This window comes from Neolamprologus multifasciatus, chromosome 12, assembly GCF_963576455.1.
Source record: "Neolamprologus multifasciatus chromosome 12, fNeoMul1.2, whole genome shotgun sequence".
NCBI lineage: Eukaryota > Metazoa > Chordata > Actinopteri > Cichliformes > Cichlidae > Neolamprologus > Neolamprologus multifasciatus.
Genome location: NC_140450.1, coordinates 210,001 through 226,601, shown reverse-complemented (window position 1 = coordinate 226,601; position 16,601 = coordinate 210,001). Strand labels below are relative to the sequence as shown.

General features: G+C 48.1%; 1 protein-coding gene across 3 annotated transcripts in view; it reads right to left on the bottom strand.

Moving 5' to 3' along the window:
- Positions 1-2,524: 2,524 nt before the first annotated feature.
- LOC146506006 (rap guanine nucleotide exchange factor 1-like) overlaps positions 2,525-16,601 on the bottom strand; it is a 20,829-nt gene continuing 6,752 nt past the window's right edge. For 2 of the 3 annotated variants that reach the window (XM_085181271.1, XM_085181273.1), the window contains 18 exons: positions 13,673-13,917; positions 11,379-11,493; positions 10,768-10,834; positions 8,615-8,737; positions 8,396-8,536; positions 7,104-7,339; positions 6,989-7,026; positions 6,562-6,673; positions 6,384-6,459; positions 5,996-6,080; positions 5,674-5,760; positions 4,776-4,964; positions 4,609-4,693; positions 4,258-4,352; positions 3,793-3,871; positions 3,478-3,579; positions 3,302-3,399; positions 2,525-2,882 (listed from right to left, as the gene is read on the bottom strand). In XM_085181271.1, coding sequence (XP_085037397.1) covers positions 2,525-2,882; positions 3,302-3,399; positions 3,478-3,579; positions 3,793-3,871; positions 4,258-4,352; positions 4,609-4,693; positions 4,776-4,964; positions 5,674-5,760; positions 5,996-6,080; positions 6,384-6,459; positions 6,562-6,673; positions 6,989-7,026; positions 7,104-7,339; positions 8,396-8,536; positions 8,615-8,737; positions 10,768-10,834; positions 11,379-11,493; positions 13,673-13,917 — 2,331 coding nt within the window. The remainder of the gene's footprint in view (positions 2,883-3,301; positions 3,400-3,477; positions 3,580-3,792; positions 3,872-4,257; positions 4,353-4,608; positions 4,694-4,775; positions 4,965-5,673; positions 5,761-5,995; positions 6,081-6,383; positions 6,460-6,561; positions 6,674-6,988; positions 7,027-7,103; positions 7,340-8,395; positions 8,537-8,614; positions 8,738-10,767; positions 10,835-11,378; positions 11,494-13,672; positions 13,918-16,601) is intronic. The other variant, XM_085181272.1, reaches the window with a different exon arrangement.

Here is a 16,601-nt window from a genome sequence, read left to right as displayed (position 1 = left end):
TACCACTCATGGTCATTTTCAAGAGGAAGACTTTACCATAAGAAAAGTTTCTGGCCGGCGTCATCGTGACTCAAAGGGCCTGATGGACGAGGAGAAGATGAGCGAGTGGCTGAGTTTATGTCCAGAGGCCGGATGGCTTTTCCACAAATCTCCGTCTGTTTTGATCCACGACTCCATGCGCGCCCATCTCTCCGAGGCTGTCCAAACCCAGGTGAAGCAAACTAACTCGGAGCTTGCCGTCATTCCAGGTGGAGTAACCAAAGAACTCCAACCTATTGGTGTCAACAGGTGGTTCAAAGTTAAATTATGAGCTGCGTGGGAGCGTTGGATGACAGAAGGCGAACACACGTTCACCAAGACAAGGAGGCAACGCCGAGCGAGTTACGCCGCTCTCTGCCAATGGATCGTGGATGCTTGGGCTAAGGTGTCAGTCTCAAGTGTCGTCCGAGCTTCACGAAGGCTGGAATAATCACTGCACAGCAATGAGACTGATTCAGATAATGATGGGAGGGATCCTGTTTACCGTAACTCAGACACAGTGAGTGTGTTCTTCAGTATTTAATGTGTTGCAGCTTAACAGTGTTAAGAGTTGCTGTGAGCTTAATAAAGGTCGAGTTATCTGACTGTTTGGTTCGTCTGTGCCTTATAATCTGGAGCGCCTTACAGTGCGGAAAACACAGTGAGCAAAGTTTATTTATAGCACAATTCACAGATTAAAATCACAAAGTGCTTCACAATAAATCCAGAAATATAAATAATATAAAACAGTGAAAAGATTAAAAGCTTGTTTGTATAAAAACTCAGTGGAGTGCAGAGTGTAAAGACTGAGGAGCCCGATCCCCACACAGGGTTTGAACCCAGTGCGTGGGACCAACAGTGACCTCTGACCTGAACGCCCGAGTGCTCGGGATGAAGCACGAGGCTTCAGCAGCTCAGAGATACACTGGGGGGCTTCGCCATGCAGAGCTCAAAAGGTTACGACAAAAGTTTTAAAATGAACTCTAACGTTTCCTGTGACCTCTTGTTTGTGGCAGTTAAACGTCTGTGCAGTCTGAAGGCGACACAGCGACTGTTGAGTGAAAAGACGTTATAATAATCCAAGATCAGGCTTCAAACTTTCCTTTTTGCTAAAGCATATAGTTAGGGCTGGACCAGGTGACCCTGAATCCTCCCTTAGTTATGCTGCAATAGATGTAGACTGCCGGGGATTCCCATGATGCACTGGGTGTTTCTTCTTCACTCACTATGTGTTAACAGACCTCTCTGCACTGAATCATTAGTTATTAATCTCTGTCTCTCTTCCACAGCATGTCTTCATCCCGTCTTCCTCCCTGAGCCTGACAAACAGCTCGTTTATTCAAACAGTAACCATTTAACCATCAGTGACGAGAGCGCGGCGTCCACGTGAGCGTGCTTTCATCACGCCGTTGTTTCCGTCTCGTGACTTTGTTCATCATGCAGATTGATGTAGACTCATCTCATCAGGCTTTTTTCTGAAAGTTTGACCTCGTGACCTTCAGTCCAGAGTCTTGGAGATGTCGTGGCGGTCGGTGTTCAGTGCCGCCGCCCGGCCGACCTCACGTGCAGCTCTCTGAGCCGCTGCTGCAGACTCCACCCCCTGCTCGACCACGTGTCAATCAGATGAACCTGAGGTGTCGCAACGATTGCGGTGTGAAGAAATGTGAACTTTGACCTCTTGGGGCAGCTTCCAGGTGAATGAGGGTTTCTCGGTCCTGTGGAGGCGCCGATGGTGAGCAGAAGCTGATGCAGCTGTTTAACACGCCAACTGTTAAAATTACATGTAAACCAAAAGTCTCCACAGTCCATGAAGTTGGACCACATCTATAGATGAACGTTTCATTAATCAGCTGGCAGCAGGTCGGCGCTGTAATAAGATTGTGTTATTTAAAGTGAGCAGACGCACTGCTGCTGGTTACATACACGCAAAGTAAAAAAGCATAAATAAAGACAGAACATATTCACACAGGTGTGTCTGCATGATCCTGTTTCCTGTACAGGTGTGTTTGATGTGGGACGACGGCGTCTCCGTGGCTGTGAGTTGGAAACAGATCATGTGACCAGCTGTGACACCCCCACAGTGTTACTGTGTGAGCTGCTGATTTTCCACATCCATGTATGTTTAGAGAAATCATTTTGTAGCCTTGAAGACACGGTGCTGAGGTGAGGTTTCCACCACCAGGTAAGGGCAGGTGAGCTGACTGGCCGGTCAGCAGTGATGTTTCATGGATGTTTGGATGCAGTTTTTCTTCCTTCAGTCTGGACGTCTCTGATCATCTGTGGGACCTGAATCTGAATGTTTCTGTTAACGGGAGCGAGGGAGGGAAACCTCTGCCTGCAAAGGTCCGGTAGTAAAATGTCTGCAGGTTTCACCCTGCATGTGTCTGTGCCAGTAATGTCACGCTCGTGGCCTCGCCCCCCGGTTTGGCACCGGTTCTCTGTGTTATAGCATGTTAGCATCAGAACAGGTGCAGCCGATTAGCTGCGTCACCCTCTTCACCAAAGCTCATCTCTGATTGGCTCGAGGAGTGTTCTTCGGGCGGATCTTGAGAGAGAGCTCCCACAGCGCCTCCTCAGCCAGGTGATCGCTGAAGTCGTTAAAGAAGGAAATGATGTCATCATCGGGCAGCAGAGAGTAGCTCCTGCAGAGAGAAACAGCTTCAGCATACAACAAAACAACCACGAGGTAACGATTGAGAGGAACTGCTCTGTCGCTAACTGACACTTGCTGGTAGCTCCTCAGCGTGTCCAGGATGTTAAACTGCTGCCAGCGTTTGGAGAAGTTAACCTTTGAACCCTGTGATGTCATCAAAGTGTCGGGATTCCCAAGGTGGACAAAAGTCAAGTCCTGCAGAATCAAACCCCTGAGAGAGACGGGCAGACAAAGCATCAGCCTGCAGACCTGAAACATGAAGCTGCAGTTCCTCTGACGTCCAGCAGGGGCAGCAGCGAGTCAGTCCCCATAGACTCCAATGTTAAAACTTTACAGCAGAAACAAACATGTTTACAGCCGGACACACAAACTGGTCTGTGGAGAGTTTCCTCCTTCATAACGCCTGCTTACATTGTATTGTTAGGGGCGTGGCCTGTTTGACTGACAGGTGAATGGTGACACAGGTGGCTGTAGCTGCAGCTAGGCTAAACCTCAGCCAATTGGAGATCCTGAACTGGACCTCTGGACTGTGTTTGTGCTGTTGGAGCCTTTTATCTAATACTGTGGCTGCTGTGAGGTTGATCACATAGACACGTTCTACATTAGGGTGACTGCCCAACAGGTACGTACAGGTAGGGTATGCAGGGAGGCTCCACTTCAGCCAGAGCTGCTCTGTAGGCTCTGAAAGAGGAGGAACTGTCGATCAAGGTGCTGAACTCCTCCAGAGCCTGAAGCCAAACAGACATACAACACTGTTAATGCACTGAGGCGAACCGATGAAACGACCCCAATGAACTCGATCTGACCTCTGAGGTGCTTTTCTGCCAGTCCAGGCGTCGCAGAGGGGCGGAGTCCAGCGCTGACAGGATCGACAGGTACGAGTTAAAGTTACTGAGCTTCCTCAGGTGCTGCAGGAAAAAGAACATGTGCAGTTTGACAAGATGACATGACAACAGACCACAAATGGACACAGATTTTGTAATGATGCAGTGAATTTGTAAAAATCTGTTTATTCCAGTTGGTCAGTCTGCTCTGATGTAGCTGCTGCAGGGCAAGACTGAAACCAGCTTTGAATACAAGTGAAGAGACAAAAGGACTTTTCTACTGCGGACTCTAACGACCTTCATGATCTTCAGGAACTTCAGCAGCAGCCTCTCTCTGTCGTGAGGTTTGTCCTGAAGGATGATGACGGAACGAACCCTGAAACCACCAAAAGAAGGTTCATTAGTTTCAGAAGCTCCTCCCTCTCTGTCCCTGCTCCTGTCTGTTTCCATCGACATAATAAAGGTCAAACAAACTATGACCAGCATGGCACAAAGCGTCATGAACCACCTGGGACAGTAAACGGTCGGGCATTTCTCTTCAGATTCACTGTGATTGCTTCGGTGCCGGACAGGAAAAAGGCTTCAGAAAGCTGATTGTGGCATAAAAGAATAACATCAAGAATAACATCACAAAGGCATTTCCTGAGGGGTCTGTGGGCTGTTGATGCTCCAGCACGATGCTGATGGAAACAATGACCTGATGGAGTCACAGATTGTGTTTCTTTGGTTGTTGTGTGTGTGCCGGTTGTGTTGATGTGTTACCAGAAGGAGACGTTGTTGAAGTGTTGAGTGAACTCTGTCAGGTTGGGACTCTTCTCCTCATTCTGCTCCTTTGACCACAGCAACACCTCTGGAAGCTGCACAGGTGAGAAGAACCAACTGTCACCAAACCTGCAGGCTCTGGCAGGTCGATAAATAACATCATGTAAAAGGTTTTTCTGTGGCAGCAGATCGTGATGCAGCCACGCTGTAAACCAAGACCTACCACTGCATGTGCTGGTGGAAAACTCAACGCATCATTTACCTGTTTACCATAAACCAGGTACGAATACTTTGTGTTCTCAAGCAGGTTCATGAGAACAGCTGGAGAACGTGCGAGAGGCGGGTCTGTACCTCGATCTTTGTGAAGAGTTCAGCATCCAGCAGAGTCAGCTGTTCAGCTAAATCCTGACTCCTGAAGTCCAGCAGAGTTCCCGGTCTGAGGCAGAGGGGACAGAAACATTCACACCTGACCAATGACAGCTCAGCATGCTTTCCACCTGTCAGGTGTGAAGGCTTACCTGGCAGCCACACCCTTGGCAGCAAGTGGACGGAGCGACTGAGGTGAGCCAATTAGCTTCCACCTCTTCTCCATCTTTGACAGGATGTTGGAGCGCAGCTGGTGGGCCGGTCCCAGCTCTCCACCAATCAGAAGGCTGAACACCAAGTCCATCAGTAGCAGAAGCACGTCAGAGTCGAGCTCTGTCGCGCTGCACACACAGAATTCACACTGATGACACGCGGCCAAAAGTATGTGGACAGCTGATCTTACTCGACAGATTTGAAAACATCAAGCGTGGCATTAAAAAGTGTCCCGTGGCCCACATGGTTTCTTATCAGCCAATCAACTCGGCTTTAGAGATAGTGTCTGTCTCCTGAATCCAAACTGGAAGCTGGTTCCACAGAAGAGGAAAACTGAAGGCTCTGCCTCCCATTCTACTTTTAAATACTCTAGGAACAACAAGTAGGCCTGCAGAGCGGGAGCGAAGTGCTCTAATAGGGTGATATGGTACTACAAGGTCATTAAGATAAGATGGGGCCTGATTATTTAAGACCTTGTATGTGAGGAGCAGGATTTTGAATTCTGGATTTAACAGGAAGCCAAAACAGGAGAAATCTGCTCTCTTTCTAGTCCCTGTCAGGACTCTTGCTGCAGCATTTTGGATTAGCTGAAGACAAAGAGGCCTTTATGTGAGGTTAAAATCATGTTTAAAAACTGCTCATGAGTCTATCACAAACATCTGACCTTTGTTTCTAATGCTTTTATTCATAAATCCTAACTCACACTAGTCCATGTGAGCGCCTACATAAGTCTGACGTGAGGATATGAGAGATGGTCTCCTTCAATCACAGCCACTCTGTCTTAATGAAGAACACCACTGCATACACTGTGTGTGTGGATCTGTGTGTGTTTCTCACCATAGCTCGTCCACCACGCCCACCAGCAGGTGGAAAGTGTTTTTGGCAGCTGTCAGGTCTGCATGTCTGCCACACAGGTGTCTGTACGTGTTGGCAGTTAAAGAGTCACAGTAAACAGAGAGTGGACGAACAGACAGACAATCACGTGAACAATCACGTGAACAGCGACGAGCTGTTGAACTAACACAGCTGGTTCTGTGCAGCCTCCTCACAGCAGTGTGAGAGAAACAATACTTCAGAGCAGCAGCCATTTGTTTCAATAGCACTGTGTGCTTCTGTCCTGTTGCTGAAGCTACAAGCAAAGCCGTGTGTTTGAGGATATCTGTGCTGGAGTTTGCTGATGACGGCGTTTGGACCGATGAAGCTCCTGTAGGTGCAGAGGAAAGCTTCACGGTACAGGTCCTGGTCTGCAAACAGACAATCACACAGATCTGATCATCATAGAAACACTCTGAGTGAAGCTGAAGAATAGTTCATGGCTGGACTGTTGTAAACCCCAAAGCTCCCCAATAACGTGTCTGCAGCAGCGCTTCCTTCTGAGCAGCATCAGCTCGTCACAGCATTAAAGGAGAGCTGAGGAGACCAGCTGCTGCCTCTGATGTCATTGTTGGACTGTTTCCTGTTGCGGCTGTAAACGATGTGCTCGTGTGTTTGTTGGATTGTGGAGCGTCTGCACAGGTACGACACAGGTGGGGTCTACCAACACTCACCTCTGCTGCTGGTCCCCGTAGCATAGACCAATAGGACATCAGGTGAGGCCGCCTTTACATCAGGCCCCTCCTCCTCCTGAGACACAGGTCAAAGGTCAGCAAACAGGTTAAGTGAAAGATTTAAAGTGTGTGTGTGTGTGTGTGTGTGTGGGGGGGGGGTCAAAGGTCAGAGCAGCACCTCAGACTTCATGGTGATTCTGCAGAGAATCTTCTTCTTGTCAGTCAGTAACACCTCCTCCTCCTCCATGCTTCTCCTGTCACGCTGCGCCTCCTGCTGGACACTCTGGGAACTGCAGGACAGACAGAACGCCCTGAAGGAGTGTGTGTGTGTGTGTGTGTTTGTGTCTGTGTGCGTGTGTGTGTGTGTGTGTGTGTGTGTGTGTGTGTGTTTGAGTGTGTGTGTGTGTGTGTGTTTGAGTGTGTGTGTGTGTGTGTGTGTTTGTGTCTGTGTGTGTGTGTGTGTGTGTGTTTTTGTGTGTGTGAGTGTGTGTGTGTGTGTGTGTGTTTGTGTGTGTTTGCGTGTGTGTGTCTGTGTGTGTGTGTGTGTGTGTGTGTGCGTGTGTGTTTGTGTGTGTGTGTGTGCGTGTGTGGGTGTGGCCTCTCACCTGTCTCCGCCCTCTTCAGTCGGCCTATCAGCTGAGTCCTGCAATGTTAGAAAAAAGGAAACTTTGGTGACGACATGAAGTCAAAACCGTGCAAACATTTTCAGACCTCGCTGACCTGCTGCTTCTTCTTCGGTGGTAGAATCGGAGCAGGAACCAGCTCAGGTGAGGGAGTGAAGTCTGCGTCCAGATGTGCGTCCAGATGTGTGTCCAGATGTGCGTGAGAGAGCTGGTAGGAGGTGTCGAGCTCTCGATGTCGGCTGTTGTATCTCTGACTGAAACCTGGAGGCCTCTGATAGAACATGAGGGGGGACTGATCGCTGTAGGACGAACAGAACTGAAGGTACTCGTGGACTGCAGACAGGTGAGAGACAGGTGAGACAGGCAGGTGAGAGACAGACGAATGAGAGAAGGTGAGACAGACAGGTGAGAGACAGGTGAGACAGGCAGGTGAGAGACAGACGAATGAGAGACAGGTGAGACAGGCAGGTGAGACAGGCAGGTGAGAGACAGGTGAGACACACAGAAGAGAGACAGACGAATGAGAGAAGGTGAGACAGGCAGGTGAGAGACAGACGAATGAGAGACAGGTGAGACAGGCAGGTGAGAGATAGGTGAGACACACAGAAGAGAGACAGACGAATGAGAGAAGGTGAGACAGGCAGGTGAGAGACAGACGAATGAGAGACAGGTGAGACAGGCAGGTGAGAGACAGACGAATGAGAGAAGGTGAGACAGACAGGTGAGAGACAGGTGAGACAGGCAGGTGAGAGACAGGTGAGACACACAGAAGAGAGACAGACGAATGAGAGAAGGTGAGACAGGCAGGTGAGAGACAGGTGAGACAGGCAGGTGAGACAGGCAGGTGAGAGACAGGTGAGACACACAGAAGAGAGACAGACGAATGAGAGAAGGTGAGACAGGCAGGTGAGAAACAGACGAATGAGAGACAGGTGAGACAGGCAGGTGAGAGACAGACGAATGAGAGAAGGTGAGACAGGCAGGTGAGAGGCAGGTGAGACACACAGAAGAGAGACAGACGGATGAGAGAAGGTGAGACAGACAGGTGAGACAGGCAGGTGAGAGAGACAGGTGAGACACACAGAAGAGAGACAGACGGATGAGAGAAGGTGAGACAGGCAGGTGAGAGACAGACGAATGAGAGACAGGTGAGACAGACAGGTGAGACAGGCAGGTGAGACAGGCAGGTGAGAGAGGCAGGTGAGACACACAGAAGAGAGACAGACGGATGAGAGAAGGTGAGACAGGCAGGTGAGAGACAGACGAATGAGAGACAGGTGAGACAGACAGGTGAGACAGGCAGGTGAGAGAGGCAGGTGAGAGAGGCAGTCTAATGGATTTTCCAGTCATACTGATTATGGATCAGCTGTTCTCTCCCTGTTCACTCACTGTGTCGTTTCTTCTCAGGGAGGGGAGGGGGCGTCTTGCTGGGGGACAAAGGGGAGGAGTCAGGTTCATCTGGGCCTGTGCTCTGGTCCTCAGGGGCAGAACCGAACCCAAAGCATGGCTGAGTCTGGGAGCTTGTGTTACCTGAAGTTCACGGACAGACAGCAAGTCAGGCTGACAGACAGAGAGGGGGACAGACAAGTCACTCAGGTGTGTCCTCACCTGTGGTGCTGCATCGCCTCTTCTCCGGCAGGGCAGGAGGGAGACAGGAGGAACCAGGGAGAGGGGGGAGCGTCTCTGAGGAGGACTGATCTGTGTCGAGGAAGGCGTAGTCTGGATCGTCCTCTGAAGACAAGAAACAGAAAGTCAGAACATCACCTGTACGACCACCTCTCCATTCTGATTGGCCGAGCTGTGTGGTAGGAGACAACATGTCTCCAAACAATTGCAGTCACTCAGACTGGTGAGATACCTGATGTATAAACACAGATTGAACTGCTCTGATGAACTGCAGCTGGGTGGGGTTATATTCCTATAAAGAGGTTGCTGTGCGCCTCGGGCATTTTGCAGCTACGTCACTATTTGTAGACGAAATCTCAGTTTCAGATCTCTGAGGTCTGAGTGAAGTTAATGTGAGTTTCTGTGTCTGCACACGGCAACAGACCCATACTCACAGTATTATGACAGATAGAGATACTTGCATGTGTACTTGGAGACTCGACTCCTTTCAGTTGCAGACTGGCAGCAGACTGAACTTCATGCACCAAAGTCACTCTGAGCTGACTGATCAGACCAGTTCTCCATCTTCACAGCAGCCACTGTGCATGCTCACTATAATTTTGGTCATCTCGTTGTCTTTATGCAGTGTGACCGTAGCGTACCCCTCTATACTCATGTTGTGCACACGGAGACGAATCAGCACATACACAAACAGCATCACCCCACACTCCCACACAGCTCAGCAACCTGAGCCACGCTCCGAGTAACCCACATCACTCAGGACACTGAGTGTCTTTCCATTGTTTCAGACATATTCCTGTTTTTAGGTGTATATTTTATGTCATGTTTTTCAGTTTAAATGTTTAGTTTCATCAGCTTCAGGCGTGAGCAGCGTGCAGCTCGCTGATTTATTTTACATCTAATCTGTAAAGACATTGTCTGTCCTGAATCAGTCTTATTAGGTAATGTTCAAATAATGTTATCATCCAGTGTTGTCAGTGTGGGAGAAAGTACTCAGGGCCTTCAAGTTACACACTATGAAAGGCAGCAACAAGTTTAATGTTCAGAAACCTAAAGTATGTATCAGCAGCAGAATGGAGCTAAAAATAAATGTTTGTTTCAGTTCTATGAAGCTTTGAGTATTTTGGATCAGTAGCTGCTGTGTTTGTTGCATCATATTGCTGTAATTGTTTATATGCTTTATATATTCTGAGGTAAGTTGATCTATAGTGTTACATCATATTCTATAAGGATGTTATGTGTTTGTAGACTTTCTGCCCAGTTTGACCCATTTAGCAGAAGTCAGCCTGTTTAAGGCTCTGATATCTATTCTGTATGACTTAAAGCAGTTATGACATGGTCTGATTTTCTCACCCAATAAAGGAATATTTCATATATCAGTGTGGGTGTGGATAATTTTGCCGAAAAAAACCCGCCCACTTACTTACTTAAAGTAAACTTTAAGTAAGTACTGAATATTATGTCACTTATTTATGTGCAAATGTTTAATAACGAAGAACATTAAAACATTACTGTTGGCCACATGTCGGCAAAGTTATGTGACATTAGTGACGTTTGTACTAACTTGGTTTTAAAGCCTTTACTTTAAAATATACGCCGTTCAATAGCTGAGCTTAATCAGAGAATGATCAAAGCTCATGTAGAAACAAACAAATGAACAAAAGATGTTCTCCTTCATTTCTGTCAAACAAAGCTGTATGAAACGTTTCCAGCTGTTAGTATCATGGTTGCTAGGCAACCTGGGCAGCGCGACGGAGGCTAGACCGTCACATTTCACAAGCCTCGCACTTCCAGCCTTAGCGGTCTTTAAGTACGCGGCCCTTGAGGATCGTTGAGGCTGCAGACCCTGAATTGGGATACAGCCAGCGTCTGACATGCTTCAGGTGTCACGATCTGAGTGTCTCACACACACGCAGGTGCAGAAACCTGTGAGTCCAGCAGGAGGCAGCAGTGAGCCTCAGGCCAACGCGTCACTGCAAAGAGGAAGCAGCAGCCAACACAGCTTCCTATTTCTGTCAACGCACAGGAAGTGATGTCACTGATACCGCCTACTGCTGACGGGAAACAAGCACCACAGAATGTGTGTATCTGTGTATCTGTGTATCTGCGTGTGTGTGTGGATCTGTGTGTGTTACCTGTGTGTTCGTTCTGAGGAAAACATTCGCCAGAGGAAATGGAGCATCTTTTCAAACAGTAGTCGTCCTGAAACACGCAGGAAGATTCAAACGTTATTAAATGTTAGAAACAGACAGAGCCAAAGACGTGCTTTTATTCTGTGCTTTCCACACTCACACAGAGACACACACACTCACACACACACACACACACACACACACACACACACACACACACACACACACTCACACACACTCACACACTCACACACACACACACACACACACTCACACACACCACACACACTCACACACCACACACTCACACCCACTCACACACAGTCACACAGTCACCACACTCACACACACTCACACACACTCACACACACACACACACACACACACTCACACACGCACACACACTCACACACTCACACACACACACTCACACACACACTCACACACACACACACACTCACACACACAGACAAAATAAATCTGGATTAAAGCTGGACTGTCTAATTTCAGCTTCAAATAAAGATTTTCAAAATAAAAGACCATAAAACAGATATAATACATATCCATGTAAATATACACGGTTACGTGTGAATGTGTGAACCAGGTGAGCATACCTGTTCAGCTGGTGTTTCTATTTCAGTCTCTCTTCTCATTGGCGCTACTATGGCAACCCTGCAGGGGGTGGGGCTTAATGTTGATTGGCGCTTTTTGGGAGGCAGAGCTGGAGGACTGAAACAGACAGACAAGTAGTTAAAACCACACCCACCAGTGATGTCACAATTGCGTAGTACACCTTTGCATGCATGCAGCCAGGTGACAGGCTGAAGCAGTTTGTGTTGGGAGAGGCTGAAACTGAGCATGTGCAGCACAGGTGGCAGTTGTTTCGTGTGTGTTATCACCAGGTGACACAATAATTTAAGGCATAAATTCCCAACATCTGGCAGGTGAAGCGACGGTGTCAGTGCCCCACTTTCTGAAAACATTAACACCAGGGTGACGCGCAGAGCCAGCCTCACATCTGGCAGGATGAGATACTGACAGGAAAAGGTGCGTTCTCCCTCTGAGCGAGAGACGTCACACTTTAATCCACTGGGTTGATGACATCACAGCGTCACAGTCAGCTGAACGTCAGTGACATCAGCCTGCACAGGCGCAGATCAGGGAGACAACAGGTGCTGTGTGGAGGCAGCAGCCATGCCACACTGAACACGTCCGGCCTCCTCTGACCTCAGAGCCTAAGTGCCCGGTTGGTCCGTGGAGGGGAGACCACCTATAGGTGGTGTAGTTTGAACAGGAGCTCCGGTGGGTCACACTGCTCCAGGAGCTGAGCTCACAGCATCGTGCATTCGGCCCTCGCCCTCCAAACAGCAATAATTAATAAAGACTCAAACTAATCAGGACAAACTGAAATCCGAAAATTCACTCTGGAAACAAACTGAAAGTAAACAAAAAGTCAAACTGAAATAAAAAAAACAAACGAGAAAATACTAACGTCTAAAAACATCATCATGAATTAGCTCCAACTAATTGTTATTGATCCACAGCAGCGCTGTTATCGATCAGCTGCTGCACACTCAGCCTCAGACAGCCCAAACCCCACAGTTCTATTAAAAGACCACGAAACTGCCTGCTGCCGCAGGCACCCCCACTTCTTCTTCTTCTTCTACTTGGTATCATGCAGAGACAGGAAGTGTGGGTGTGTGGGGGAAGGGGCATGTGTGATGTGTTTGTTTGCTCTACTTCCTGTTTCTTCCACAGATCTATTTCTGTTCTCACACTCAGCAAACTGTTTTCTGTCTGCCTGAATGACTCAGCCAGACTGAACCAGACTAAACCAGACTGAACCAGACCGAACCAGACTGATCCCAGACTGAACCAGACTGAACCAGACAGATCCCTGACTGATCCCAGACCGAACCAGACTGATCCCAGACTGAACCAGACTGATCCCAGACTGATCCCAGACTGAACCAGACTGATCCCAGACCGAACCAGACTGATCCCAGACTGATCCCAGACTGAACCAGACTGAACCAGACCGAACCAGACTGATCCCAGACTGAACCAGACTGATCCCAGACTGAACCCAGACTGATCCCAGACTGAACCAGACTGAACCCAGGCTGATCCCAGACCGAACCAGACTGAACCACACTGATCCCAGACTGAACCAGACTGAACCAGACTGATCCCAGACCAGACCAGACTGAACCCAGAATGATCCCAGACTGAACCAGACTGAACCCAGACTGATCCCAGACCGAACCAGACTGATCCCAGACTGATCCAGACTGATCCCAGACTGAACCAGACTGAACCAGACTGATCCCAGACTGATCCAGACTGAACCCAGACTGATCCCAGACTGATCCCAGACCGAACCAGACTGAACCACACTGATCCCAGACTGAACCAGACTGATCCCAGACTGATCCCAGACCGAACCAGACTGATCCCAGACTGATCCAGACTGATCCCAGACTGAACCAGACTGAACCAGACTGATCCCAGACTGATCCAGACTGAACCCAGACTGATCCCAGACTGATCCCAGACCGAACCAGACTGAACCACACTGATCCCAGACTGAACCAGACTGATCCCAGACCAGACCAGACTGAACCCAGAATGATCCCAGACTGAACCAGACTGAACCCAGACTGATCCCAGACCGAACCAGACTGATCCCAGACTGATCCAGACTGATCCCAGACTGAACCAGACTGATCCAGACCGAACCAGACTGATCCCAGACTGATCCCAGACTGAACCCAGACTGAACCACACTGATCCCAGACTGATCCCAGACTGATCCCAGACTGAACCAGACTGATCCCAGACTGATCCCAGACTGAACTAGACTAATCCCAGACCAAACCAGACTGGACTCAAGTAATTTAAGACTCACCTCTGTCCCAGCTGGGGGGTCACCTGAGTTAGCGACTCTGGGATGGGCATAGGAGGTTTGGGAGGAGCTGAAAGTATTTGCTCCTCCTCTCTCTTCATTGGCTCCACCCCCATATTCTTGTCCTTCTTATCAGCAGGATTCCTGCAGGTCGATATTGCGTGCTCATCAAACCCTGATGACTCTGGCTGGACAGGTGACAGGGGGGCGGAGCCTTCTTGTCTCTCTGCAACCAATCGAACCAGTTCCTGAAGAATCCACGAGAACAGAAGTGAGTAAAAGCTGTTTCAGACAGATAAAAATATAAGGTCCATTCACTGGCTCGTCTGCACTGAGACACTGAGAGCAGAGTGCAGTGTGATAACCATAATAACATGACACAGAACAAACACAAAAGTGAAGAGAAGCCAGACATGTCTGCAGCTGATCTCTCCAACACTGAGGGAGTCTCAGCAAAGCTGGAGAGATGGATGACCACAGGAATCGCGTAACCTTCATTATGGCGTTAACAGATAAGTATGACAGGGGTTTCTGGAAGCAGCTGGATGGATGTCCCCCGCTCTGTACAGGAGTCCCTCAGGGCTGCGTGCAAAGCCCACCTCTCTGTACACCCACAACTGCACACCAACCACAACACCAGCTTAGTCATCATGCAAGCTATTCTATTGTATTTGTGCTGATGCAGTGGCAGGAAGTCATGGCATCATGTATAATGACTGCTGTGATGGTTTCACTATATATACTCTCAGGGTTACGTGGGGGAGATATGATTAAATATCTGCTGCAAATGAATTCACAACCTTAGACGTGCTAATGTGATGCTGACATATGCAGATATGAGATTAGCTTTAGGCTGGAATATGAACAACTGTATAAACGTGATTCACAGTGGGGTCCATAAATGTTTGTAGTTCTGCCTCGTCAGTGGATTTTAAACCAAACAATCAGGACGTGTCTGCAGACGTTCAGCTTTGATTCGGAGAGTTTAACTAAAGCTTTGCTTTAACTGTTTATGAGTTACAAACATTTTACACACAGAGGTTGAAAACTAGCAGGACAAACTAACATACGTTTAAATATAAAGACACGGGTGGAAGTCTGCCTGAAGCCTTCAAGAACAGATTTTACAGACCTGTGCAGCTAAAGTCTGAAGGTCCTGTTCCTGGTGTACCCAGAGGTTTGCACCTGTGAAGGCAGCTTCGACTGTGGACCTGAACACTGCTACAGCTTCTTCCTCGAGGTGTTCCTGACTTGATGCTTTTTGTAACTATAATTCTGTCTTCATGCACTTCAGTGTCTTCTGTGGACTCTGTGTTGCTTATTTGTTCATCGTAACAATGAATCAGACTGCTGATTGGGTCACTTCTAAAGTTTCTGCTCTCTGATTGGTTATTTTGGTTTTTGGCATAATGACGTCCTCCCTCATCTCTGCTGACACCTTTCAGTCACTTGGTCTGTGTTTCTGGAGGAGCTCAGAGTAGAGCTGCTGCTCCTCCGCATCGGAAGTAGCCAGTTCAGATGATAAGGATGTGTCCTGAGGGAGGTGTTTCAGGCAAGTCCCACTGGGAGGAGGCCCGGGGCAGACCCAGTGCACACTGGAGAGATGGCCGGGGAACGCCTGGGTGTTCCCCCGGACAAACGGGAGGACCGAGGAGAGGGAGGTCTGGGCATCTCTGCTCAGGTGCCCGCTACCCGGCCCCGGATAAGTGGAAGATGATGGACGAACATCTTTCATGTTGATGATGAAGTTCAACACTTTTAATCATCTTCAGATGTTTTATCAGCTTCATTAGTCATGATGAGGGTCAATCCTCACCTAATCATGAAACTGTTGTCCAATTACTTTTGAGCTGCTGAAAATGTGGACTGTGTTTAAACTGTGTGTAACGATTGAACTATTACTCTTAAATTAAAGGTGACGTTATGATTTAAGTTCCTCTGAGGCGCTGTAGCAAGGCAAAATCAAACGAGTCGTTGTCCAGAAGCTTTTGAACCTGACTGTAGTAGAAATGTTGGAGAAAGGAGCCGACTGAAGAAAGAAGGATCCAGAGGGGGAAGTCAGCAATGATCAGGCCTATTTAGTGCTGCTCAGGAGCAAAACAATGAGAGCACAAAGTCTTCATTATTTTTAATGTGAGCGTTGATGAGACTCTCTGCAGCCCAACAACGCCCTGAGGGGAGATACTGAACTCTGAGGCCGTCGGGTGACATCGGATAATTCATCATTAAAGGACAATTAACATTTAAATGGAAAAAGTGTTTTAGTGGACAAAGAGAGTTTTTATAGTCTTTGTTTGCGTTCGTTGGGGCTCCAGTGCAGTTTGAGGTCAGATGGTTCCCACAGCGAGTTCACTGGTTTCACTTCAGCTTTTAATGCTGAAAAATGTTTAGTTTCAGTTTTTATGAGTTTCGCTGTGCGTCGAGCACATTTCAAGAAGTTCAAACTCTGAAGCCTCACAAACATCCGACTGAAGCTCACGAGACGCGTCTGTCGTCCTCGTCTCTTTGTTTCCTACGTCAGTGAAAACTCTCAGGTGTGCTTCAGCTTTACATTCACTACACAGAATCATCTTTATTTATAAAATGATTTTTACAGGTTTTAATATGGAGGGAAAAGAACACGATTAGCACATTTAGTATTGAGCATGTTTGTGACAATCACGACTTTGACTGTGAACAAATAAATAAAACAAACTGCGGCTGTGAAAAGAGTTTCAGACAAGAGCAGCGCAGCTCGAACAGGAAGGCCGACGACGGGAGGAGGAGCAACCTGGGTTCAGCCAATCAGAGGTTTCATCAAAGTACTAAAAATAGCCTTCATATTTAAAATGGTGTTCGTTTGTCCCCTTACTTCTGAGCATCTGAAACTGTGACACAGCATCAAATATCCACTCAGCACAGTTTACCTCATTAACAGTTTGTGAGCCACAAA